This window comes from Malaclemys terrapin, chromosome 20 (genome assembly GCF_027887155.1).
Source record: "Malaclemys terrapin pileata isolate rMalTer1 chromosome 20, rMalTer1.hap1, whole genome shotgun sequence".
NCBI lineage: Eukaryota > Metazoa > Chordata > Testudines > Emydidae > Malaclemys > Malaclemys terrapin.
The window spans coordinates 16,075,581-16,103,557 of record NC_071524.1 but is presented as its reverse complement, the minus strand read 5'-3'; the positions used below and the strand labels follow the sequence as shown (position 1 = coordinate 16,103,557).

The 27,977-nt window shown below is 48.9% G+C and overlaps 1 protein-coding gene across 7 annotated transcripts in view; it reads left to right on the top strand.

Annotated features, from left to right (window-relative positions):
- PAK4 (p21 (RAC1) activated kinase 4) overlaps positions 1-27,977 on the top strand; it is a 96,352-nt gene that overhangs the window by 24,926 nt on the left and 43,449 nt on the right. The window contains exon 1 of one of the 7 annotated variants that reach the window (XM_054010238.1): positions 16,264-16,476. The exons of 4 other annotated variants lie outside the window; for them this stretch is intronic. Coding sequence is in view for 2 of the 3 variants with exons in the window: in XM_054010243.1 (XP_053866218.1) it covers positions 23,719-23,743 (25 nt within the window). In the remaining variant the exon portion in view is untranslated. Of the gene's footprint in view, positions 1-16,263; positions 16,477-23,704; positions 23,744-27,977 lie in introns of those variants that run through there. 2 more of the 7 variants (XM_054010243.1, XM_054010237.1) reach the window with 2 other exon arrangements.

Sequence of the window (27,977 nt, the reverse complement as noted above, 5' to 3'; positions counted from 1 at the left end):
GATGCGCCTCTCCAGCTGTTGATCCGAGTTTTTTCCATTAGCGTCGCTCATTCGGCCCAGGCATGCGCCCTCTGCCGCCTCTGTGTCGGGATGTGCGGGGGAACTGCTCTGTTCCTTCCCTACTGCCTCGACTTGAGAGTGAGCGTTAACCTGCCAGCCTTGAGGATGCCTTGGCTATTTCATATTCTTCTTCACCTATAGCTGTTTGTTAGGATTAATTAGTAGTTGTTATCGTTTGTTCTCCTCCTCTGTCCCCTTGGGGAGCCTTGTCTTTCTGGCAGGAGAGGCCTAGCTTGCCAGGTTTCACACGCTGCCTCTCCTCTGCCTGTGAGCGGTATCCATTGCCTGGGAAAGCCCCACGTCTCTCAGAAGTGCAACTTCTGCCCGGCCCTCAAGTCTTTGGCAAGGAAGAACAGGGAGATTAAACCCAGATGGGATGGAGCGCTCCCTTGGGTCAGCTGCTGCCTCAGGTCAGGAGACTGCCACCACAACCACCCACCTCCTTTTCGGACAGATCCAGCACTCCTTCCACCCTGGCACAGGCTTCTCTTAAGAAAAAGGGAGGTTGCTGGAGGCTTCAGAGAAGACTTCCAAAAAGAGGAGCACCGTGTCTCTCCTCTCAGGGAGCCTGCTCTGAAAAAGCCCAGGGCCGCCGCAAGATCTATGGTCTCTGGAGCTGCAACCTCTTGGCTCACTACTATTGAATTAAAGGTGCTGGTAGAGCCCGAAAGCCCTGAGCTCGGGGGAGAGACCTGGCTCCGACAGGACTTCGGGGTTTAGGACAGCAAGTATGAGCACCCAGTCTGGTACCAGATGGCTCAGTCCTGCCTTTGGCACCTACCTGCTCTGCCCTGAGCAAGCAATGGTGCCAGACTCCATCAACACCTAAATCAGTAGGCCCACCATCAATGGTACTGTTGGCTTCAGCTACCGTGTTCTCGACTAACCCGTTGGTACCAATTTCTCTACTCGATACTGCAGGAGTTCAGATACACAAGGGCCGAGCCAGAATCCCTGTTCTTCATGGGTACTGAGCATCTCTTGGTACCGAGACCTCAATCTCCAGATTACTACCGTGTTATGGTATCCTTCAAGGATAAGGTCTCTTCATATCCACACCCTAAATTCTTAACTAAGGTTCTTTCGGAGTTCTACCTTCACCAATCCGTTAATCTACCAATGTTTTCCCCCCAAAGTTGCTTAACTCTCTTCACGAGACCTATTCTCATACCTTGGATGGTAGAAGGATGCTGGCCTTCTATTTGGTAGGACCAAGCAATTTTGAAAGTCATCCAATCCAGGCTATTCATCTCCCTTGTGGATAAATCCAAGGTGTCCACAATCTCTGCTGAAAGACTACGGAGATGGAGATCTGGTGTATTGTCACTTTGTTACAAGGCTGCAGCCATTCACCCCCATCCCTCCCCAGAAGATAGCAGCACATTCCACTAGATCAGCAGTGACCTCCACAGCATTGCTTAAGAACATACCAGGGTCTGAGATGTAGGGCTGCTACACAAGCTTCAGTACGTACACTTTTTGAAACACTACCCCTTGATCCATGCTGTCAGATCCGATGCGGCACTTGGTACAGCAGTTCTATCTTCAGGTCTGGACTCCCTTCCGAAGCTCCCTCTGGGGAAATTGCTTGGAAATCACCTGAAGTAGGTTACCCATAGGGATGCTACTCCCTTTGTGCAGGAACTACAGCTCTTTGAGTTGTGTCCTCCATGTGGGCTCTACTACCTGCGCTCTTCCCCCACCTGCTTTATGCTGTTCTCTATGGGACGTTGTGGGGAGAAGGAACTGAGGGCAGTTCACCTGCACATCCCTATATATCCTTGATGTCCACCATGAGGAGGCATAGGACATGTGCACAGTCTGAGTGAGCATTGAGAATGGACAAATCTCCGATCAAGGGCTCGAGAGGGGTGTGCACACCTGAAGTGGAGTACCCATAAAGATGCACGTCTCGAAGAACCATAGTTACTGCACAAAGTGAGTTACTTCTTCTTTTTGAGTTTGGTAGTCCCTTCTCTGTGCATGGTATCTCTCGAGTTAGATATCGGGCACAAGGGGGGAGGGATAGCTCAGTGGTTTGAGCATTGGCCTGCTAAACCCGGAGTTGTGAGTTCAGTCCTTGAGGGGGTCATTTAGGGATCCGGGGCAAAATCTGTCAGGGACCAGTACTGTGAAGGCAGGGGACTGGACTCAATGACCTTTCAAGGTCCCTTCCCGTTCTAGGAGATAGAATATTTGGAGAGATACTTATTCTAGAGTTAAAATATTACTCCTGATCCTAAAGTGCTGTAGGAAAGTTGTTCTTCTGATGCAGTAACCAGACACGAAGGTCTCCAATCCTTTTTTTTCCCAAATATCACACACTTTTTGGATAGTTGATACTGACTGTTTCTAGCATGTTTATCTAAGGACCTCAAAGTTTATTACAAATAATGGCCTTTTGAGTTAGGGCCGTATTCATCCTGTTTTATACAACAGGAAACAAAAGCCCGGAAGTCAGATGACTTGGCTGAGGTCACACAGTGAGTCAGTGGTAGAACCAGGAATTGAAACTTGAAGTCCTTTGTCTCTACCAGCACTGTTTAAATGTTGAGTGATCCTATGACAACCACAGCCAGAGTGTAGGCATGTGGTTAGATGTAAATGAGGAAAGGTGAAGTCTAAGGCCAGGTCTACGCTGCCACGTACTTTGGTATAACTTGCATCACTCAGGAGTGTGAATAAACCAGCCCCCTGTGCAATGTGTGCTCCCGAGGGCATTCTGCGCCAAAAAATTAAAAATTCTGCACACGCTATTTGTCAATAAATGCAGAGGCTTCAGTGGGGAGCACGTGCCACTGGCTGCACGACAATGGGAGATCACCCTGCACACACACCCCACCCCAATCCCCAGGACACGGCCTCAGTGGTGAGGCTGCACCTGACCCTGACGTAACACAAGGCCTTCCCCAGAAACATCCTGGGGCCATGCTGCTCTGTGCCAGGTGTGGGGAAGGTAGGCTCAACCAGGCAGGATCTAAGTGTGGAGGGGCTGTGGGGGTGGGGGAATCCAGGGGTGGGGTGAGAGGATTCTGTATGGGACTATCTGGATGCAGGCACTCAGTGGGGGATCTGGATGCACAGATGCTCATTGGGGGGTTCCAGGTGCAAGGGCAATGGGACTCTGCAAGGGCTTCCAAGTGAAGGTTGTTGGGGCTCAGAGGAGGGGTGTGGGGGTCTCAGTGGGGGCTCTGGGTGCTGGGGGAATGGGGTTTGGTGGAGTGGGGGTGGTTGAAGCTAGTTGACGGTCAGTGGCATGGGGGTCTGGATGCGGGGGCTCAGGGTGGTACAGGGGTGGGGCATCAGGGTGGGGGTTTGAGTGCGGGGAGCTCAGTGGGAGGTGGTCTGGGGGCAGGGTGGTGGTGCAAGGGGGGCTCCAGATGTAGGGGTTGAGATTCAGTGGGGTGGGGTTTGGGCATGGAGGGCTAGGAGGGTTCTGGATGTACCAGATGAAGCTTGGCAGGGGTGTCTGGGTATGGGAAGTCCAGATGCACAGGGATGGGGGAGCAGCTGCCCATACAGTGACCCCTCCCCCCACAGCTAAGGAGTAATGGGGACAGGAAGCAGGGGAGGATACTGAGCTTCCTGCAGCTGGGGGAGGTTTCTGGGGGTGGGTCTGACACAGCCCCAGCCACTCCTTGCAGGGGAAGAGAAAGTTCCATCCTCTCCTGCCTCCAGCCAGCCGGGATTAGCAGCTGATCCCGGCTCAGCGTAGGAGCCACTGCTTGGGGTGTCCCCAGCCCCGCAGCGATGTACCTCTCCGCCAGCTGCTCCAGGTGCCTGAAACGATGTACCTGCACTGCTAGGGAGGGGCGTGACTGCTCCTGCAGCTTCCCTGTCAGAAAGTCATTTTTCTGCAGGGAAGCAAAGAAATCTCCGGGGGACATGAATTCAGCGCATGCACAGTGGCGCAAAATTCCCCCAGGAGTAAACGTAAGTTACAGCAAACTAAGTGCCAGTGTGGACAGCACTATGTCAGCGGGAGAGCTCTCTTGTCAGCATAGAGCATCGTCACCAGACATGCTAGAGCGGAGCAGCTGTACTGGTGCTAGATTCTAGTGTAGACTAGCCCTAAATCAAGAAGAAAGGCTTTTTCTATCCAAATGTGTCTGCTACACGCTCCAAAAGGCCCAGCTGATTTGCTTAGTCATTCTTCAGCCTTAATTGAGGGTGATGACTTAATGGCAGGTTTCTACTTCTGGGTTTCTCTGGTTTTGGTACCTCCCCCTTTTTGTTGAGTGACTTGAAAAGAGGCAGGGCTAGCATAAGAACAGGTTTCCCACACAGAAGCGATGTCCTCGATCTGCATGTGAGTCACTTGTGAAATCCTTTACTCCCCAGAGCTGTTTTATAGAGGAGGGAGCAGCACACACCCCCTGGCTCCAGGAGTGTGAGAATCGGAGCTGGGCTGTGGCGCGGAGTGAGCTTTATACAGGCTCTTCGCTGACAGTATTTTACTGGGGATTCACAAGAAGAAATGTGATTTTGTTCTCCTTCTCTGGAAGCCTATAAGTTCAGGAAGACCCAACCAGTTCCTGTCTGTGTACACAGTCCACCAATTCAGACAGCTGCAACGGATTGCATCTGCGCTGATCACTTGGGGGAACTCTAACTGTACACTAATGCAAAGCACTCCAGGAAGGGGGTGGTGTGTTTGCTGCGAGAGTCAGCAAGAAGCTTAGTTATTTAGCAGAGCAGGAGGCTGTGCAGATGATCTTTGCCCCCAGGGAAAACTCGCAGTCTAGAAAGCAACAGGATAGTGAAATCCGTGCACATTGCTAGATGACCCCAAAACAAGCTCTCACTTCATAAGCCCCGGTGCTAACGGTTACAATGCCGCACAGTACAGCGTTGCTCCTTACTGTCACTTTGTGGTTTGTCAGAGCAAATGAGACCAACGAAGCTTAGCATTTTATGTAGCTCTTTAAAATATTTTCCCTTTCATCTGAGGATCTGAAAGTGCATGCAGATAGCTATCCAGTCTTTCGCAATGCCCTTCTCAAGCCTGTTCTACACTCAGTATTCTTATACTGGCAAAATCCTCTAGTGTGGATGCAGTTACATCCGTGTGAAAGTGCCTATACTGCTCACGTTGGTTCAGGGAACTGGCAGGAGCTGTACTGGTATAAACACTTTGATGCTGATATAACTGTATCCACCCTAGGGCTTTTACCGGCATAGCTGTGTCAGTAAAATCTCCCCTCTCTGACATAGCTATGCTGATGCAGCTGGGCGGTATAGACCATGCTTCAGTATAACTAGGACTTGGAGTAGGTAAGGCAGCGCTACATTTTTCAGAGGGGGGAAACTGAGGCACAGAAGAAGTGTTGCAACAAGTCAGGAACAGAGCTGAGATAGGAACCTGGAAACTCCTGATGCCCTGCCCATTTGGCCATATGCCACATGACGTTCACTTCCTCCCCATGTCAAAGGAGGCCAAGTACTGAGCCTAAACTAATTTATTGTCCTGTTTGTTTGTTTGTTTATTTTTTAAACCTCCTGAAGTCATTTTCCCTTTAGATTCGTCTGGGGTGGGGGAGGGGGGTTCGATTGCTGTTTCTGGCTGCTGATACATCCCCAGGTCGGCATGCGTCTTTGGAGAGAGTTAGAAGCATACTTGCGACAGGCTCCAGCTTGTCGAAATCAGCAGACTCTTGTGCAGAAAAGTTCTGTGCAAGCATATTCCCAGCGCTCTTGGGGCATGAACGATGGCATTGATGTCTCCTTGCGCGATACTGATGACCTCTTCAGTCAGGGTTGTATCCTCATGTGGGACATCATGGCTGTGTAGGGACCCATAGAGCAACCTCAGCAGATTGCCCAACCTCCGCTGGCAGCATGGGGAGTGTCCATATGAGTGATATGGTGCGTGGCCTGTTGTGAGCTCGCCCGGACAGATCTGAATGCCGCTGGCTCTGCGCTCGCCGGTCCCTACTGGTAAGTGCGAAATGTGGAGGCAAGATGGGTCAGGGACTGTGTGTGGCAGTGAAAGGGTTAAAATGATTCCTGAACGCTGGTCTGTCATCGCCACTACTGGAGAACTTCTTGGGCAGGCAAACACGCTCGCCCTCATTGGCCACGTGATGTTAGAGCCTAACATGTCTGTCAAACTGGTTAGCATTTTACTTCTGCCCCCGCTTCAGTAATGCCCTCGTGCCTAGGTAGCACCTTCCATCAAAGGGTCTCAGAGCCCTTCCCAGCCGGGAAACCTCACTAGCCCCCTTAGAGACGGGGGGAGGGGAGTATTATCTTCCTCCCAATTGCAGCCTTTGATTGCTACCCTAATCTAAACATTTACCCAAAGCCATTTTACAGAAGGGACTTTGAAGGCAAAGAGGTGAAGTGAATTGCCCAGGACAGTACTGCCACAGTGTTGCGTAGATCTGCTTTGAGCAGCAGGGTGGTAAAAATGCTCGGGACTACCTGTGCCCCCTTCTCTCACTTCCTGCTCGGGGATATCAGTTTGTGAAGTTATCTGGGAGGATCATTTAAACCAGGGGCGGCCAGCCTGAGAAGGAGCCAGAATGAGGGTGACCAGATATCAAGTGTGAAAACTCGGGACAGGGGATGGGGGGTAATAGGAGCCTAGATAAGAAAAAGACCCAACAATCGGGCCTGTCCCTATAAAATCGGGACATCTGGTCACCCTAGCCAGAATTGACCAATGTACATTGCCAAAGAGCTACAGTAACATGTCAGCAGCCCCCCAACTCCAACCTGCAGTGCCCCTGCCCGCCGGCAGCCCCACCAATCAGTGCCTCCCTCCCCACGCCTGCCGCGGTGTGCAGGAGGCTCTGGTGCGGAGGGGGGAAGAGGGAGGGCATGGCAGGCTCGAGGGAAGAGGTGGAGTGGGGGCAGAGCAGGGGGTTGAGCCCTCCCTGGCACATTGGAAAGTTGGCATCTATAGCTCCAGCCCCGGAGTCAGTGCCTATGGAGGGAGTTGCACGGTAACCTATGAAGAGCCGCATGCGGCTCCGGAGCCACAGGTGGGCCACCCCTGATTTAAAGGGTGGTCCTTTTGACATTATGATGCATCATTTAGGTCTCCCCTGTGCCCCCTTTGGGCCAATTGCCAGCAAATTGCTTTAGCCACTAGCCCACACTCATGGACACCTCGTATCTACGACATCTGAATGCCCCGTCCTCACAGAAGCTTCTGGGATGGTGGGTCTCCTTGGTGTATCATGGCACAACAGGAGCGCAAGCTCTGGTTCTTCGCGTTCCTAGCCCAGATTCCATCTCTTTGTTCCCATGTTTATCTGTCTATGGGTCGGATCTTAGCCGGGGCGGGTGTGGACAGTCCTGGGATGGGAGAGACCCAAAGAAATACCAGGCTTCTACTGAATTGCCAATTCTGCTTCCAGTATGCAGCTATTTCTCTGTGAGTACTGAACCATTGTGATGCGAAGGGACACGTTGCTGCTGGAAGTGTCCTCCATGGAGGCGTCCATGGCCCTCACAACTCAGTTGTAGTCTCCCGTGTAGCCGCTCTGTGCCGACGGGGGAGAGCTCTGCCATCGGCACAATTCAACCACCCATGGCGAGCGGTGGTAGCTATGTCAGCAGAAGAGCGTCTCGTGCCAATACAGCACTGTCCACACCGGTGCTTCTGTCAGTCGGGGGTGTGGGGAAAAAACCAGTTTTACCGACAGCCGTGTTCGTGTAGACGTGCCATATTGCAGCACAGAAAGAATGGAATCTTTAGAATATCTGCCTTCTCTTTGGACTGACATACATAGTTCTGATTTGCAAAACGCATCGTTAGGGGGGTGAGAGTAAAGTGGAGTCTGATTAATAATGTATAAAACCGTTGCCGGCATGGCTTAGTGCAGTGGGTCTCAAACTTTTTTACTGGCGATCCCTTTCACCCAGCAAGCCTATGAGTGCGACCCCCCCCCCCAATAAATTAAACACACTGGAGGCAAGCGGGGTTTGGGGTGGAGGCTGACAGCTCGCGCCCCCCCCGTGTAATCACCTCATGACCCCCTGAGGGGTCCCGACCCCCAGTTTGAGAACCCATGGCTTAGTCTATAGTTAGTTCTCTCCCTGGCCATGGGCAAGACACTTCCCCTCTGTACCACTGTTTCCTCTCCCGCCCCTTGTTAAGACGGTAAGTTTTTCGGGAACTCTCTCTCAGGGTGTGTCTACACTGCTGGCATGGGGTGTGATTTGCAGCTCCTGTAGACGTACTGAGCTAGCTTCAATCGAGCTAGCTCGGGGTACTGCGGTGACTGCATGGCCTTCAGCGTGGGCTGGCCTCCTGAGTAATTACCCGGCGTTGGGGGCGGATTTGCACAGCCTGCGTTGCTCCGGTGCGCGAGTGAACGAAATTCAAGTGAGCTCGGGTACGTGAGCGGAGCCGCAGGCACGCCCTGGGATTGCAGCGTAGACTCAGCCTCACTCTGTCTATGCAGCATAGCACAACGTGGCGAGTCTGCCTAGCCCTTTACTCAAGTTAGCCTAGCTCCAGTGACAGCCGCGGCACTCTGTAATCCTGCCTGTTGCCGCACTCACCTGTGCGTGGCACGAAGACTTCTGGGGACACCTCCGCTGGTTCTTTGCATTGCAATTAGCAGAGACGCTCCGTTTCTTTCCCGTTGAACTTGTCTGTCTTTTCTGGGCACACGGGGGAATTGTGGAAAGGCATTGGAGGGTTAGCAGCATAGGCAGGGCCGACGGGGGGAGGGGAGGAAGCCGGTACAAATTACCAGGGCCCCGCGGTCCGGAAGGGGGCCCAGCTTCCCCCCCTTTCGTTGGCCCTGTTTAGCCAGTCTGCCCTTGCTGGGGGGCCCGAACCCGCTCTCGGCGGCCCTGAGCATAGGCACCAACTTCCCCTCTTTCCCGGGGGGGCTCGACTCCCCCTACCTCTGCCCCTGCCCCCATTCCAATCCCTTCCCCAAAGTCTCTGCCCCCTCCCTGCCTTATTCCTACTCCTTTCCCAAGTCCCCACCCCAGCCCCGCCTTTTCCCGGCTTCCTTCCCTGAGCGTGCCATGTTCCTGCTTTCCCCTCCCTCCCGGAGCGTGCTAATGCCCCCCAAACAGCTGTTTGGCGGCGGTCAGGCGGGAAGCGCTGGGAGGTAGGCGGAGGAGCGGGGATGCGGCGCACTCAGGGGAGGAGGAAGTGAGGAGGGGGCGGGGGGAGCTTGGCTGCCAGTGGGTGCAGAGCACCCACTAATTTTTCCCCGTGGGTGCTCCAGCCCCAGAGCACCCATGAAGTCAGCGCCTATGGTTAGCAGCACTTGAGTGGAGCTAGCCTGCATCCACACTGTGGAGTGGTTGTATTTTTAGTCTGTCTCCTGAGAGGCCAGCCAACTAATTAAAAACAATACTGTCGTTCGGCTAAAGGGCTTGTGTGTGTGGATGGTGTTGAGTTAGGGGCAACACTAGGTATAACCCAAGTTGTCTTCACAGCAGAGTTAAGCCCTCAGTTGGGGCCTCTAGGTGCTACCATGATACCTAATAAATAAATGGTAAGGGTCATCTAATGAGGTGATGAAGAGCAGAAATATTGTGGACTGTCCCTGGGACTGTCTTCAGAACACTTTAGGATCACTGGCAAATCTAGGACTTTGCTGTTTTTTTTTTTTTTAAACTAAGTTCATCAATCTTTAAGATCTTTGGGATCCGAGTATTTCCCTTGATGTGCTTTTATCTTTCTGTGAATTAATTAGTGGGTTTTTACTAGACTTCACTATGGATGCTGGATGGGTTGCGGGTTTTGATTTTTTTTTTTTTTGCTATTGTCAACCAGAAAGAGCAGTTGTTTGTATTTATCACAGCTTTTGAAGCCTTGTAAACAGGAGATTGTGAATTGTTGTACTGACATAATAGAGAAATAACTTTCCAGACGGGCAAAGGAGTGATGTACCTTGTACCTCACTAAACCCATCGCAAGCTGAGATACGTTGCAAGCTTGCATTCGTGTCATCTTGTATTTCTTTTAGTGGTAGCCTGAGAGAGAGAGAGAGATAAAAATGCATGTAAATATAAAAACCTTTCTTTGGTAAGGGAAGAAAACAAATGATGTGATGTATTCTCAAACCCACCTGCTTCCTGGGGAGTGGTGTGCCCCTGCCCTGGTATGGTGCATTTCAATGAAAATCTAGTGTTCTGATGGCTCTTAAAGTTAACAGCATGTTTAGCTGAAGGCAGTGGCTCTGAATAATTGCCTTGTAAAAAGTGGTCAGCTTTATCCACAGTGCAGTTCTACTGGCACACTCTCCCTCTGTCCTTTCTGTTCCTTTTGGGGTATGACTCAACCCTGAAAACAAGAAATCCTATTCCTATTGTACAGTTCTGCCGCTTGCGTGGCTTTAGTTTTGTGTCTGTAGTTTGAGACTGTTCGCAAACACCTCAGAGGGTCGTGAAGAATGAATTTGACACTGTACAGCACTATATTTTAAATCAACTTAGTGACAGCCCTGCAGATTGCAGACCTCGGTTCCTAAACGCAGCCGGTGGAGGTACAGCAGGGGCCGTGGTCATGCAAGTGTCCCTCCCTTACACGCCCCAGCATACTTAAGTGCCGAACGCAGGTTGTCATCCTCCCTGTGCCTTTCAGCTTATGTCTCTTTCTCCGGAGAGCTTTGGGCTAGCTGCCCAGGTATGTACGTTGGATCTTGGAAGAGGTTGTACTTGGGTGGCTAACCTGTGCCGCGGTGGCCATCCTGTTACTTTCCGTGCTTCTCTTGAGTAGTGCGTACATCTACCTGAGCTGGGAATGACGGCTCCCAGTTGCAGCGTACGAACCCTTATGGACATGGACACCTGTCGTCTAAGAAATAGGCCCAGACCCACCTGTTTCCTTCCTATCTGCCTATGAACAGCCATTAGATTGCAACAGCTTCCAGTCCCTGCTGATCCTTGCCGCATTTGATTTTGTAATGAAAGGAATCTATGTCCCCTTGGTTGCCTGCCCCTTCTAGATCCCTGCTTGTATAGTGCCAGCATCCTTCCCGAAATACACGTTCGTTCTTGGGGTACGTCTTCACTACCTGCCGTATCGGCGGGTAGCAATCGATTTATCCGGGATCGATATATCATGTCTCGTTAAGACGCGATATATCCATCCCCGAACGCGCTCACCGTCGACTTCGGAACTCCACCAGAGCGAGCGGCGGTAGCGCAGTCGACATGGGAGCCGCGGCAGTCGATCCCGCGCCGTGTGGACCCCAGGCAATTCGATCTAAGATGATACGCAACTTCGATCGAAGTATCTTAGATCGATTTTCCCCCCCCCCCCCCCCCCCAGTGTAGACCAGCCCTTGGAGTATTCGGAGACTGCTAGAGCATAAGCACATCTTCCTTACACCTCATCCTGCCAGGAGATGCTATCGCAAAGATAATCTGTTCAAATGTCCCTGGTATTTAAGTCTCTCAGGCTCAACAAGTAGTGCCGGACTAGATTGGCTCATAGTGGGGGTTTCCCCTCCTCTCTTGAAGAGCGGGAGGTTTGGTTTTCGTTTGAAAATGATTTTTCTTGGATTCTCCTCCATCTTTCCAGTGTGATTCTGGGAATGCTTCCAAGGAACAGTTAAACAGTCCAAAGGCGGTGTGACTATTGATGGATCAAAATATATGACGAGAGAAAATAAATAAGAGGAAAATTAGCACAAATGGGAAGGGACCTGTCAACTTGCAAATCATGACGGACGATTAACGTGTCCAAATACGTGTTCCCTAGTTAAAAAAACAAAAACAAAACAAACTTCTCATTTTTATAACATAAAAAGGTCCTGGCCTTTTAGCTACAAGTTTTGGATGTTGTCCAGTATTCAAAGTACGCTTTATTTTCGGTTTATCAAATGCAGTTGTCTGATTTTAAGCTGCTTTAAAAACGTGGCATTTTTGTTGTTGAGATGAGACTGGAGCACCACTGAATAAGACATTCCCCCCCCCCCCCCCCCCACACACACACATTTGTACTGAAACAGTCCTGCTGTGTTTGCTATTCAGGATTTCCTTAGAGTTCATTTTCTGCTGATAAGACCTCAGTGCTGCCATTTCCCCCCCGCCCCCCCTTCTGGACTTTCTAATGCATTGGAGGGATGGTGGGGAATTGAAAGCTTAAACTCCCGCATATTGCCGTGATTCTCTCAAATGTGTTTCGCTACATGGATGGCTTGCACAGATGGACACAATGGATTTGCGGTGCTAAAGAATTGTCCAGGTTTTGTTTACAGGATGCACCAGTTAATTGGGCCAATCCAGCGGCATTTCCTGTTAGCTCAAACATTTTAAAAAAACCCAACAACCTGAATACGGACACAGACCTCATAACATTGAAACATTTTGACATTGGAAGCCTTGCATGTAGGCTTGGAGCCAGAGCTGGCAAGGACGTGAGCAGTTTCAGCCTCCCCTTCCCCGCAAGTCAATTGGAAACAGAGGGTACTCACCACCTCATAGGATTGGCCATTTAGGGCTTGTCTACACTACCCGGATCGGTGGGCAGCGATCAATCCAGCGTGGGTCGATTTATCGCGTCTAGTATAGACAAGATAAATCGACCTCTGAGCGCTCTCCCGTCGACTCCAGTACTCTGCCAGAACGAGAAGCGGGAGAGCATCCGCTGTCGACTTACCACACTGAAGACACTGCAGTAAGTAGATCTAAGTACGTCAACTTCAGCTATGCTATTCACGTAGCTGCAGTTGTCTCTTAGATCGACCCCGTGCAGTAGTGTAGACAAGCCCTTAGATTGGCAGACAGTGTCATTCTTGGTTTACTTCCTGTGTGCCAAGGACAGATGGGCAGAAAGAAGCTTTAGACCGCCATGAGATCTAAGGACAAGGGTTAGGCAAGTTTATTAAATATGGGTTCTAAATTTCCTGGTTTTGGAGGTGGTTTAAATCACCCCGTTGGTCATCTGGCCTAGGTTTTATCATTTAAGCATCTTAACGTTGGGTTCCATCTTTTTCTTATTTTAAGATCATAAGCTAAAATCTGTGTAGAGCTTCATTAAGGCCTTGTTTACACTTACCTATATCGGCAAACCCTCCTAGTGTAGATGCCGTTTATGCTGGCAAGAGGACTTGTATGCCGGTATAACTGTGTCTACACTAAGGCCGTTGCCTGCATGACTTCATCAGCAAAGGACCGCACACCTAACCAACAGCTATGCCAGCAAAACTTGTAAGTGTAGACAGATCCAAGGGAGACTTTAACCCATTGAGGAAAGAAAGGAGTGTGCTCTCATGCAGAGGTTTCCAAACCAAGCTCCATGGCAAAACTGGCTGGTTTTGGGGTTCTGGGGGGTAGTGTTGCCTACTGGATCCTGCCTTGGACTGGGACCCAGGAGACATGGGTTCTGTTCATGGCTGTGCCACTGGCCTGCTGGGTGACCTTGGGCAAGTCACGTCACCTTTCTGTGCCTCAGTTTCCCCATCTATAAAATGAAGACGATGGTACTTTACTCCCTTGTAAAGCACCCTGAGATCTGTGGATTGAAAGTGCTATAAAAAGAGCAAGGTGGCAGTGGTCTCTTTTACAGCCGCTCAAGTTCAAAGAAACAAACCTACAAATACAATAAACAGCCATCCACGGAAGCAAGTGCAGTCATTGCAACGGGGATAGTGTGCTCCTGAGTAGAGACGCAGGGGGTCTGCTATTCTGAACCGGAAAGGGGTTGGCCATGGAATAATCTCGTTCTAACGTGTGGTCGTCCAGGCTGCTGTAACAGTACTGCCAATCCCCCATGCGTTCAAATATCATGTGTCTGACTTAATCAAGCCAAGTAAATTTTCTTTGCTTTCTGGTGTTGAGATCCGGTTTTTCAAGCTTTTCTCCTTAACCATGAGGGTTGCTTGGTTGTTCTCTTCCCTCCCACCCCGGTGAAAGCTGTGATTCTTGCACTCGCTACTCCAGGAGCTGGGGCATTGAGGGGAAAATGCATAAAATCGCAAGGGTTTGGAACACTGCTAGGTGGATAATTTGAATCAGACCCCTTGCTCTGATTCAAACGGGGGTTTCTGGGTTCTGTTCCCAGACCATCCTCTGATTCCTTAGGGCACCGAATAAGGTAGTATCTATGAATACCTAGTAGGGAAGGGACAAACCACTTCGCGGTTGTGTGGCTCGGTTTCCCTTTCTCTCAAATATCTACAATCCCTCTCAGTGGGTGTTACGAGGTTTTAATGATTGATGCCGATAGTCTTTTGAGATCAGGTGAACAGTGCTAGAGGTGTCCTAGGTTGGGGGTGAGGTCCTTTGGAATGGCTGTTTTTGTAAACCAGTTGTTATGGGGGGTCCATTTACTGAGCCGGGAAATACCCCACTAGCGACAGCTGTTGGGCGAGCAGCTGCTTGTGGTGCTGGCGGGGGGAACTGGCCAGCTTTTTCCTGGAGGAATTTTCCCCTTCAGTGTTTTCAAGCTGGCCCTACATTGCTGCCCTTATCCTCTCCCTCCCTCCCTTCCTCCTCTTTTGCTCCTGATCCGCTGACTAGAGCACTTGACTGGCTGCTTTGTTTCAAACTTTGCTGTTCCATTGGCTGCAGGCTCAAATCTTCTTGGGTTCCTGCTCCAGTTCTTGCTGCCTTCGCTTTTTAACCCTTGCCCTTCCAAATCCAGTGGACAGGGTGATGTGGGAGTCCAGCTGACCTTCCCGATTTCTACCAGATCCGGATGTGCTTTCAGCCCCAGATAGGGCTGAAAAAAAAACCCCTATTAAATTGCTACCTGTCAGGTGATTGCATAGTAAAACGACTGTAATTAATGCCTGGAACACGTAGGAAGGTTGTCAAGGCCTGAGATAAAATGTGACTTGTTTTGTTTTCTGTTAACCTGAAGGGAGAGTTTCCAGTGTTGAGAGGTGGCTGGCGACGTGGCGTTCAGTTAAGCGGGTTGCTCTTGGTATTGGAAGCTGTTCTGCCGTTCCACTCTGGTTCCTTGTGCTAAGGAGTTAATGCCACTCCAGCTCTCTGCTTTTTTTTTGCCTTAGGTTCAGTTTCTGTTGCTGGCAGCCTAGTGAAGTGTAACTGCAAGATGATGAAGGGAAGGAAAGTCCGGTTTCATTGTGTCGATTGCAGGGAACAGACTCCCTGGGCTGAGAAATAGGCACTTTTATTTGTGTTGCTATGGGGAGCTGCCCATTTCTTCATCTGATAAGAGGGGGTGGGACCGCAGAATAAGAGTGGAAAGTGAGAACGCGTGGGGCATAAGGAACGGGAGGAAATACCCTGTTAATAAAACCCCATTCCACACACTGTGTGTGCACAGATCATATCATGTAACTGTGACTGCACGAAGGGGTGAGGTGGGTTAAACAATAAACGATTGTGGCTTGTTCAAATAAAATCTTGTTAGGTAGGAAAACTAGAAGTAACTGGGGAGATCTACTATCAGAAGGATTTGGGGTGGGGGTGAGGTGGAGGATCAGGTCACATCTAAGTCTTCCCACTTTTTGTTTGTGCGGCCGTGGTTCTCCACCTGTGGTCACAGCCCTTGGGGCTAGGGTGACCAGATGGCAAGTTTGAAAAATCGGGATGGGGGTGGGGGGTAATAGGCGCCTATATAAGAAAAAGTCCCAAATATCAGGACTGTCCCTATAAAATCGGGACATCTGGTCACCCTACTTGGGGCGGTCCGTGGACTCTGTCAAAAGGGGTCTGCGAAAGGCTTAGACTAGAAACTGACTGAACAGAATTCAACGATCTATACAGACAATAGATTTCCAAAGGGGTCCGCATCTCCCTTTGCAATTTTTTTTAAGGGTTTGCAAATGAAAAAAGGCAGGGCACCACTGCCACTTCCGTCTTGGGGGATATCTGAATATTGCTGCTCTGTTAGTAGCAGCAGGCAGGGCTGCCACTTGGGGTGGGTGTCTTTGGGTTGAAAAGGTGGCTTGAGGGGCTGGTCTTGACTGACTTGTTACACCAGCTCCTGTGGTGATGGGTGCGCTGTTAAATCCCGAAAGTCGGTCTAATAAAAGATATTACCTCATCCACCTCCTCTCTCATCAATCGGAACACACACAACCCCTGAGCTCTAGCAGGGAAGGAGCAGCTGGGATTGTGTTTCTCTGTCCTCTACTCCCAATGCAGCAGCTCCCTTGCCAAGAAGTGGGTGGTGCTGCTCCCCCCCCCCCCCCTACACACACTCCCTTATCCCCAGTGCAGACCAATTGCCATGGATTTGGAGGGAGGTGCCTCACAGCAACGTCAGAAATCTGGGTCTTGCTGAAACTGAGGGCATGCATGCAAGCAAGCTGCGGTCAGGAGTAGCTGAGTTAGCGACTAGACCACCAGCCTCCTTCTCCACCAAGGAACAGAGCAAAGGAGGAAATCTAATCTCTTCTGGAGGGGGGGAGGAATTGTTTATTTTTATCAGCCTTTTTTCCCCTCTGGCATTATGTTTTCCTGTGTCCTGAGTTAAGGGTCTTCCTGCCCCCCCTGCTCGTTAGCAGAAGGATGGTGAAGGTGAGTGGTTTGCTGCCTGGTTGCTTTATGCTGAGTTCAACACCGGGCGTTTTTTCATAGGGGAGGGTTGACTCTGGACTGTCTCCTGCCTGATTGGAGCTGGGGGCGGCTGTATTTCAGAAGAACAAGGATAGTCTCCCCAGCTTGAAGACAGGAGAAATGGACACCTGTTAGGAAGCTGGCTTTTGGGAGGTCGGGGGTGGGACTTGTATCTGTCCCTTTTTTCTGGAGAATATATTTCCTGTCTGGGATGTGGGTGGGGGTTCCATTTTCTTCCACGCTAAAGTAAACAAACAAGCAAACAAAAACCACCTCTGCCTTACTTTTGTCACAAAATCTAAGCTGCCCAGGCGTGTGTGTGTGCGTGTGTGTGTGTGTGTTTATCCCTGATAAAATTGGGGATGGGGAAAGTCCTCCCTTTCCGTGTCCCCTCCTCAACAGCAGTGGTAAAACAAGAGCTGACTGCCTGATACAGGGCAAGGGTTTGAACTTTAAAAATTAACCCCCCAGTACCCACACTACATTCAGTTTCAGCGACAACCTGCCTTTAGATTGATTGTATAGGAAGGCTTGTTAGTGTGTCTGAGTCAATGATGGGAAAAAATTAGTGACTGCTCTTGGGATCATCTGTTTTTTTCATTACACGACTTGAATCTATTTCCTTATGATAACTATCCTTACACCTCTTGTCAACGGTCTTGATTATCACTACAAAAGTTTTTTCCCCCTGCTGATAACAGGTCATCTTAATTAATTAGCCTCTTAGAGCTGGTATGGCATCTTCTCTGTATGTATAATATATATACTCTTCTTATATGTTCCATTCTATGCATCCGAAGAAGTGGGCTGTAGCCCACGAAAGCTTATGCTCAAATAAAATTGTTAGTCTCTAAGGTGCCACAAGTCCTCCTGTTTTGTGTGTGTGTGTGTGGTTGTCACAAAACATCAACCTATGGAATCTAGTTGACAGCGATCATTGGGATCAACAGAGGAGAGCAGATTTGGGAGTGATTTGTTTTGGGAGCACTGGGTGAAATTTGTGAAAAGGGAGCTTTGAGATCCTTGAATGAAAGACTACAGATGACCAAAGTGAGACCCTTAATTTTTGTCATTACTCTCCAGAAAAATTAAATCTTCCATATTTCTGCCTGCGGCATAATAGAGTTTGAATGCCATTGAACTTAAGTAGACTGATATTTGGAGTGAAAATTCCACGAGCAAACTCAAGACAACTGGGTAGATCTTTTTCATGCCAAACTCCTTTTGTGATTATTAAATACACCTCTACCTCGATATAACGCTGTCCTCGGGAGCCAAAAAATCTTACCCTGTTATAGGTGAAACCGCGTTATATCGAACTTGCTTTGATCCGCCGGAGCACGCAGCCCCGCCCGCCTCCCCCGGAGCGCTGCTTTACCACGTTATATCCGAATTCGTGTTATATTGGGTCGCGTTATATCAGGGTAGAGGTGTATATGAAGAGGCTGCAGAAGAACGAGGTTGAAATGTTGTGGTTTGCCCTGAATTGCCTCGCTGTTCTGTGAAGAAATAACTTTCCCTTCTGAACACTGTTTTACAATGAAATTTTTCCTGACCCTGAGATCAGGGAAAGGGGGGTGGCCTGTTTGAATTGTCATCCCAGTTTTACTCTGCGGACAGTTGGTTTACAGAAGGCCATGTCTCAGAACGGATTAGCTGCTTGAGGGCTGGAGAATGGATCTTGAATCTTCAAATTTGTTAGTCTCTAAGGTGCCACAAGTCCTCCTGTTCTTTTGAATCTTCAAAGTAACCCTCAGTGTAGTTTGAGAGTAGCAGCCGTGTGAGTCTGTATCCACAGAAAGAACAGGAGGACTTGTGGCACCTTAGAGACTAACACATTTATTGGAGCATAAGCTTTCGCGGGCTACAGCCCACTTCTTCGGATGCCTCAATGTAGTGACAGCCTTGCAAGGACTTGGGTGCCCGGGCTTGTGAACAGCTGCGCTGATGGGTGTTTAAGGTTTAGTTAAATTTTTGATCATGCATAGCTCTTCTCATTAGCAGATTTCAAAGTGCTTTGCAAAGGAGGTCGGTATCGTTGTCCCAATCTTACAAATGGGGAACTGAGGGGTGAAGTGACTTGCCTAACATCACCTAGCGGGCCAGTGGAAGTACTGGGAACAGAACTCAGATCCCTGGAGTGACAGTCAAATGCTGTAGCCGCTGGGGCACACTAAGAAGGCAGTTTTCCTCTTCAGCTTTTGGTAGAAGCGGGGTGTGTGTGGCGGGGGGTAGGGAGGTTGTATATGCCTCTGATATAACTTAATTTTTTATTTTGACATGATTTCAGTGAACCTTCTTTGCTGTTCTGTCTGATCACTGCAAATGTAACGCATGTTGACTTTGTGTACACCAGAGAAACTTACAAAGGGTTTCCTACTGGTTTAGTTGAGCTGGTGGAGAGCCATAGTGTGGACAGGGTTCTGGAGGTCACACCTGTTTTTTTGGTGTGTGGTGTTGTGGGTTTTTGTTTTTAATGACATTTAATTAGACAGGTTTCAGAGTAGCAGCCGTGTGAGTCTGTATCCGCAAAAAGAACAGGAGTCCTTGTGGCACCTTAGAAACTAACAAATTTATTTGAGCATAAGCTTTCGTGGGCTACAGCCCCCTTCATCAACATTTTATTTAATTAGACAGACTTCTCCGCAGGTTTAACTAAAACCGGCTCTGGCCGCTTTGTCTTCTCTGGGACACCTTCTGTCTATCGCTGGTTCAGCTGACCTGATATTATGTCTGGTAGGATTTCTTGGTAAGCTCAACGGGGCAGAGATTGTCGGTCTTTTTGTTCTGTGTTTGTACGGTGCCTACCGCAGTGGAGCTCTGGTCCATGATTATCTCCTAGATGTTACTACAATACAAAAAACTAATTCCCACAGCCATGAGCAGCAGCGATATAGTCAGGAAAAAGAACAGGAGTACTTGTGGCACCTTAGAGACTAACAAATTTATTAGAGCATAAGCTTTCGTGGGCTACAGCCCACTTCTGAAATATAGTCAGGGTAAACTGAGTTTACCTACTTCTCACAGGGGGAGCATGAGGTTTAGTGTAGGTTAGGTTTCAGAGGAGCAGCCGTGTTAGTCTGTATCCGCAAAAAGAACAGGAGTCCTTGTGGTGTAGGTTAGCTTACCCACTTTTGGGGTTTTTTTGGACTACTACACCATTGAGCGCCGATGTTCTTTTCAGAAAACAGAATGTGTTTAAAAACAAAGGTAAACGTTGCAAATTGCATAAAGTGGTGTGGGGTTTTTTTTGTTTTTGTTTTTTTTAAGGCGTTGGGGGAAGAGAGAACTTACTCCGAACAGTGTGTCCAAATCAGGATAATGCAGATCTGGTTTTGGAGTTGTTTTTTGAGCTTCATGTTGATCTGTTTATAATTTGTCCATACTTCTAGCAGAAAACTTACCTACCAATGTATAAAACCCCAAAGCAGCCTGTTTCCAGGCTATATCTGATCCAAGTTTTTTGTCAACCCACTGTTTTTCTTGCAATCAAACTCTCTCCCTCTTGATTTTAGTATTTTTTAGGTGAAGGTGGTGGTGAACTCTTAGCCAGGGCAAAACTCTTAACTCTTGGGTGTATGCTGGCAGGAGTGCACTGGCTGGTGTGATATTTATCCAGGGCTGCTAAAAGTGTTGGTTAATGGCTGACTAATTAAACAAGGCAGAGAGATAAAGGGAATGTGACCTGGGTTAGGATAGCAGGCTGAGGAATGTAGCTCTAACTGGAGCACAATTTGGTATCTAGCAGTGAGTGGGGAACAGCAAGGGGAAAGCTGGCTTCTTGGCAGGGCAGGGGAAGGTTTAGACCAGTTGGGCAAAATGATCATGAAAATTCAGCAGCTGAGGTACGAACTCTACACACGGCTGCTACTCTGAAACTCTACGTACTGAACTTGATGATGGAAAAACTAACCTTTCCCTTGCCTCTTCCCCCCCCCCCCCCCAAAAAAAAAATCACCCTGGATTTATAGCCACACCGGTCCCTTCTGGCCTTGGAATCTATCGAGTTTGCCCCAAATAATTCCTAAAACATAAGTTTTTAGAAAAAACATGAGGTAGAAATTTGCAAGGTTAGCTTATATTCCAAGGTTGAATAATTGGACGGCAGTACCTTATCTTATGGCTCTTAAGAGATATGCTGATGAAAAGCCCTGTATAAGAGCATGGTGGTGTTATTAATATACTAATATTGTGTGTGTGTGTGTGTGTGTGTAAAAATACATCTCTGGTAACCTCCCATTTCTTAAGCGAAGCCCCAGCGCTTTTGAAAATGCTACCCCAAAAGGATAGTGAACTGTACCATTTGGCTAGGAGGGTTTCTGCTTGTACAGAGCAACTTGACGGAAGATAATAGCAAGAAGCTCTCTTGGGGAAGTGAAAGGAGGGTGTGAGGTGATTACACTTCATTCAGTGCCTAGTTAGCATCTGAAACTTGTGATACTGAGTCACTTGGTGGAAGTGGGGTGAAACTGTTAATGCCCTGCAAAGGGAAGGCAGTTTTCCTGGGTGTTACAAAAGCTGACCACAGAAGACCAGTGTGACTAAGAGGGAGGCATAGTTGTGGGTACTGACACTTTTACTAGTCATTAGCACAGGTGACTATAGTCAGCAGCGGAGCCGTTAGCCCAGGTTTCGCTGAGCCAGTAACCAGGTAGGTGACAGTACACCTCTACCCCGATAGAACACGAGTTTGGATATAACGCAGTAAAGCAGCGCTCCGGGGGGGCGGGGCTACGCGCTGCGGCAGATTAAAGCAAGTTCGATATAACGCGGTAAGATTTGTTGGCTCCCGAGGACAGCGTTCTATCGGGGTAGAGGTGTAGAGGTGGCTAGTGTCTGTGGATGCCGGGTCTCTGTAAAGAGAATGACTTGACCATGAGGGCTGGGCGCTCAGTTAAATCTGGGGCTCTTTAATAGGACAAAAGGACATGGTGAAAATCAAGATTGTCTCCTATTGCTGTTTTTATTCATCCTTATGTCTATTACGGTAGAGCCTCAGGGCGAGCCAAGATTGGGGCCCTCTAGTGCTTAGTGCTGTACAAACGCAGAGTAATAGATGGTCCCTGCCCCAAAGAGGATACAATCAATGAAGGGGCAGTATATGCTACTCCCTGCGAAGAAACTGGATGGAGGTAGAGGTGTCCGTGTGGGGAAAGATGTTCCCGGTTGTGACGAAATGGGAGTGTTCTTAATGTTTTCTCTGAATACTGTGTGGGTGCCTCAGTTTCCCCTATACCTTTCTTAGGCTCCAGTTTGCATAAATGGCCGTCACCCTGTATCCTAGCAACAAATGGCTGGGGCCCTTCCCCCCCCTTGCAAGGGAATAGCTAAAGGTGAACAAAGAGATGAGGTGACCTCCTGGCCCGGGAAAGAGACAAAGGCCCGAAAGGAGGGGTTGGAGGGGGTTTCAGTTGGGAGCTGGCTGGGGACGGGAAGTGGGTGTCTCCACTGCTGGGCCCCAAAATGGACCCGGCTGAGGGGTCCTGTTCTCTGTACCTACAAGCTCTGTTTTAGACCCTGTTCCTGTCATCTAATAAACCTCTGTGTTACTGGCTGGCTGAGAGTCCCGTCTGACTGCGAAGTGGGGGTGCAGGACCCTCTGGCTTCCCCAGGACCCCGCCTGGGTGGACTCGCTGTGGGAAGCGCACGGAGGGGCATATGCTGAATGCTCCAAGGTCAGACCCAGGAGGTGAAGCCGTGTAGACTTCTTGCCCTGGAGACAGTCTGCTCCGAGGAAGAGGAGGCTCCCCAAAGTCCTGACTGGCTTTGTGGGGGAGCAGTCCCAGAGCATCGCCCGGGGACTCTGGTACTCCACAAATACCAGCTCGGCCCTGTGCTCCATGAATACCAGATGGCTTTGAGATTCATTAAAGGATGTGGTGGGTGGGAAAGGAAATCTCCAAGATTATGAAAGTTCTTGCAGGCTAGGAAGGAGGGTCTGTTCAGGTACCTGAAATACACAAGCAGCCATTGATGCCTTCCCGCTTCAAGGGCGGGAACAGGGGAGGAACTGCAATGTTTGGGTGAATAAAAGTGTGGGAAGTGGGGACAGGGCAGCCGATAGTGGGAGCAAGTTACAGTAACTGAGGCCAATGAAAGTGTTAACATTGGGCCAACTGGCAGCAAGCTAGATCCTCTAGTGACGTTTGGGATGATACACTGGATATAATCTATTCTAGAGAGTCTGTTCTGCCCTTTCCCCCTGTATTCTTGGCCCCCTGCTTGCAATCTAATTTCAGTCACACCCCGTGCGTCCAGAACTCCGTCCCAAAGGATCCATTTGATAGCTTGTTCCTTGCACTGGATGTGAAAAAGAGGCCTTTCTCCTTCTGTGGTCACGAACGGTCCGATGGCATTTTCGGGAAGAGCAGGGAACACTCTTGATAGGTTAGGAGATCTGTGTATTGTTCCTGGTTCTGCCCCTGATTCCCTGTATGACCCGGGCAAGTCACTTAATAGCTCTGTTCCTCAGTTTCCCTAGATGCAAAGGTGGGGGGTAATACTCATCTCCGCAGCCCCTGGGGTAGGCGTTAATGCATTAAGTATATACAGCTCTTTGAGATCCTCTGACAAGGGTGTTATAAAAGGGCAGCGTATGATTTATCTCCTGTGTGAATTCAAATGTATGTAATTCCACTTACTGAAAATCCCCTGCCGTTTTATTAGGCTACAGGCTTATCCGCTTCCTCTTCTAAACTATTGTGTAAGGTGCTGCGTGCTGTTCAGCAACCGCCACGTTCCACCCAAGAGATGGCTGCATTTCAGTGAGGAGGGGGAAATGGGGTTTATAGAGCTGAGACACAATAGAATGCCTCTGTTTTTGTATGGTGGGTTTTTTTTGTCTTGGTACCTTACCTCTTTGTTGTGGGATTGGAGAAGTTTCCAGTGAAACGAGCAGAAGCAGATCCCAGTGGGAACTCGGGAAGGTTAAGTGCTGGAATTCAAGAATAGTGTGGGCGGGATCTCTGACTCCTGGCCTGGGTGGTGCAAGTGGGGCAGGCCAGCCGGTTGATGCTGGAATGCGATTCAGTCTTGGAAGGGGGGAGGAAGCTTCAAACCAACCAACTGGCGTCCGTCCGTCCGTGGAAGGAGGTGCAATGAGACACTGAGGAGGAGGGGCCTAAAAATAATAAATAAAGAACATCTGTGTTTGAAGTTGCTCCCTGTGGCTGCCACAGAGCCTCCTGCAATACACCGGTGGAGATGAAGTCCCAGGAAGAATGGGCTTGTAAGTTTCTTTTGAATGCATCTTTGCTTTTTCCCTGTGTAACTGAGTCTTCTGCCAGCAATACCCAAAGCTTTTAGCTAGATTTCAAGGATGGGATTTTCTGTGTCATCTCCTTTCACCTGCATGTTTCTTCTAATGTAGCTTGGGGGCCTTGTAAGTTGCACAAGTAAATGCTCCGTGATCCTTTCTGGCTGCCTCATATTTCAAAGGAGTTTGCTCTGAGTACACCTCTCTAAGGCCTGGTATCCTAGTGGTTGTATCTATGATGGCCAGACGTATTCTGCGTTTTGTTAGTGGAGGTAAATAGGGACTGAGATGTTGGGAACTCCAAACAAATGACAAAGAGACAAAGTACAGCTAGGCATACTGCATCTTTGCGATGTGACAGAATTGAAGTCTGTTTAAATATTTCAGCCTGAGTTAGCGGAATGAGAGCTGATCGGACATGGGTGAAGTATCTATGGCACACACTTTGTTGGTAGGTGCTGTAATACAAAGAGGTTTTTTTGGGGGGTGCTCTGTCAGCCTCCAGAGACAGATCAGGCTCTGTCCACCTCCCGGGCTTTGCGCAGAGTTTCTCCGTTCCGTGGAAATTGTGGATCGGATGTGCCTTTCCAGACCAGCCAGCATCTGGACGGGGGAAAGAAGAATGTGGCTGTTGCATGAGGGCATCCGCCTCCATTTGTTCTCTCATTTAGCACTTTGAGAAACAAATCATTTAAAAAAAACAAAAACAGGTGGTGTCCTGAAATACCAGGCTTCCTTTTGTTCGTTTTAATCATCTGCTTCCATGTTCTCGATCTCTGTGTTAGCTGTTTGTGTTTCTGCTGCGTTGGCTGCTTTTTATCAACAAACTGTTGTTTTTCCTGCAGTCGGGCTCCAGGTTCTGCATCAGGGTTGGAACCCGCTTTGGTGCTGCAGAGGGGGAGAAATCTTGCCATCAAACCACTGCTGGTGTGATGGTCTGTCAGGATTATCTCAATTAGCTGCCCCGCTAACGTAAAACTAATCCTCATGCAACCAAGGTAAACTGAAGGATTATTATAGGATCTGAAGTATTCTGCAAAGGTAACAGAGAGAAAAGAGTGGAGGGCACTTTTTAGATGTTAAAACCCTTGAATGGCTTTAAAAATTAAGTCTCAGAGGGGTAGCCGTGTTAGTCTGTATCCACAAAAACAACAAGGAGTCTGGTGACACCTTAAAGACTAACCGATTTATTTGGACGTAAGCTTTCGTGGGTAAAAAAAATCCACTTCTTAAGATGCATCTGAAGAAGTGGGTTTTTTACCCACGAAAGCTTATGTCCAAATTTGTTAGTCTTTAAAGCGCCACTGGACTCCTCATTTGTTTTTTTTTTTTTAATTTTGCTTTCAGATTTTGGCATGTTGTTTTCGGGTGAGTTAGGCACACGTATATCAATTTCCAATGCTGTCACCTGGTCAGGGCGCTGGGAATTTTACCCAGCGATATGCTTCAGTCCAGTGTATCCGCTCGGATCCAGCTGAGAAGCCTCCACTGATCAGATTAATACATAGAATTGTTGGGATCAACAAGCAGCGTAAGGATTGCCGCTATTTCTGGCTTCGTGAGGGGTCTGGCTAGTTATGGGGACAGGTAATGGCTAAAGAACTTTTTGAGCTGGTGACCTACAAATCCAGAACAGGTCGGTAGTGACCCAAACACCCTGATTGCTCAACGGTTTATGGGAGTTGGCAGCACTCGGTGTTATTCCTTGTGGACAGGTGCCAACATCATTCTCGGCAGGCTCCGCACAGGGGTCAATGGGATGGAAATACTCTGTCACCATTTGTCCTTCCAGGTCATGGGTGAGGCACTTGGCCAGAGGGGAGGTTTGCCGTGCTGCTGTCTGGATTATACCTGTTGTGTGGATTAGAAGGACTTTCTGTGCCGTCTAGTACGCCGAGTTCCTAATCGGTGACTGGGTGCCTAGGTGCTACATTAACACAAAGAATAAACAATAATATATTAGACTGGGATTTTTCAACTGCAGCTTCAGCTGTCTAACGCCCTAGGGGCCTTTTGAAAATTCCATCCTTAGGCCTGGTCTGTGCTTAAAAATTAGATCCACCTAGCTACCTATAACAACAACAGTGAGAGATTCACCCTCCTGAACGCCATAGTTAAGATGACACCCCACACACACACACACACACTGTGTAGCTAGGTCAACGGAAGAATTCTTAGGTTAACCCAGCTACCGCCGCTCATGCTGGATCAACTGTTGTGACTGAAAAACCCCTTCTGTCACTGTAGGAAGAGTCTACGTCACAGTGCCCATAGCGTGGAGGTGGCCTCAGTTTCCAGAAGTCTCCATCTCGCCTCTTTCACCACCACTAAATTCACTCTAAAAGCTTTAAGGACCTGATCCGGTCCCGGGCCTGGCTGGTACTTGGATGGAAAACTACCTGGGGACTGCTGCTGTCCACAGCCTTTCTTTACCATTTTTCTCCTTGTCTTGTCCTTCCCCCTGCCCTTCCCCCCCCCCCCCCCCCGAGTATTCCCTCTGGAGTTAGTGGCATTACTTGCAGGAGTAAAGTTTGCCTGCTTGAGGCCTAAGTTGTCCATCAAGTGAGAAGGAGAAGGAGAAGCTCGAGTCCTTATGCAGTTCTGCTGCTTGACCAGTACGTTTAACCGTGTTTCTGTGTGTTGCAGATGCTGATCCAGACATACTCCTGGTGCCTCATGATGGCGCATCTGCTTTATGTTCACTGTTAAGCCCCCTGACCTCTGACTGCTAACTAAGACCGTGGTGCCCACCCACTGCTGCTTTGAGGAAGCCGGGATATTTGCAGATGTTTTTCTTTGTCAGGTTAATGCATTCAGCTGATAATTCACCAGCAGCAAGTGTTACACCAGGGACGAACGTGGCTCTGGATTTTTCCTAAGAAGGTGTAGATTTCCTCTTGCTTTCCCCCTTCTCTTCCCCCCCCCTCCCCCCCCCGATTACAAAATTTGGCCCACGTCTGTTTTTTGAGGTAGCTTTTTGTTCAAAAGTGGAAACTCTTACTAGCTTGTTTGTTCATACTGCGCACTTAACTCGCCTCTTCGAAATGTGCGCAATTGAATCTGGGGATTTTTTGATTTGAGATAGATTGCTTTGACAAGCGCCTACATCTCGGTGTCCCTGAGAGACTTGGGAAAGGGGTTGCCGCATATGCTCGCCTACACCAGAGGAGCCAGCCAGATGACTGAGTCAACCAGTTGCATTTAATAACTTTTGTACTATGGAATTGGCTAGGGTGAGCCAGCTGATGGGTTGTCGCCTGTTCTGTAGTTTATTAACTTCCCTCTATTCCTCTTAGGGTGACCAGATGTCCCGATTTTTATAGGGACAAGCCTGATTTTTGGGTCTTTTTCTTATATAGGCTCCTATTTCCTCCTCCCCCCCCCCCCCCCCCCCGTCCTGATTTTTCACATTTGCTGTCTGGTCACCCTAGTTCCTCTTCTGACCCGGGACTGTGGTGTGTTGGTTTTGGTTTTTGTTTTGTTTTAAATGAAGTGTCCTTACTATGCATTCACTGGATGGTCCATATCGGCTTGAAGATGAGTAGGTGACTATAAGGCCACCAGCGCTGCCTATAATAGTGAGCAGAGGGAGTAGCTATGAGGTTGAAGCTCAGGTTTGTGTCGATGACCAGATATTTTCTTGTCTGACCAAGGTGGCTGGTGTAGGGAACATTGGATTACAAGGGCTGTGCATTTACCAGCTGCAAGAAGTCGCCTTTCAGACATAGAAACATATTGTTATACCGAGGGTTTGTTTCTTGTCCGTTTGGATTGTTAACTCCTCAAGGAATGCATCAGTCATTATTTTTATCGTGTGTAGGGTTGGGGCCATAGTTGGTACTTTAACAAATGAGAGTTTGGAAAATAGGTTTGATATCCATCCCCCCTGTCACATTATCAATGGCCAAGAAGATCTCTCTCGTGTGCTCACTTTCGTCTTTGCTCCAGAGTGGACTATAGGTCATTGGGTTGGATTTCCTTTCCTCCAGATGTAACTTGTCTGGTCCAAAGGAAGGAAGAGGATGGTGCTTGTCAGAATCATCTTAGATGGACAAACTCTTCATTTTCTCTGTGCCAGTTTCTGGAAGATTTCTTTGTTTCAGCAGCAATTTGCCAGCACTTTGAACTGCAACTGGGCAGGACCAAAGCTGTATCTTTGATTTTTAGAGGACACAGATGCTTAATGATGTAAACAGACTTTCATTGT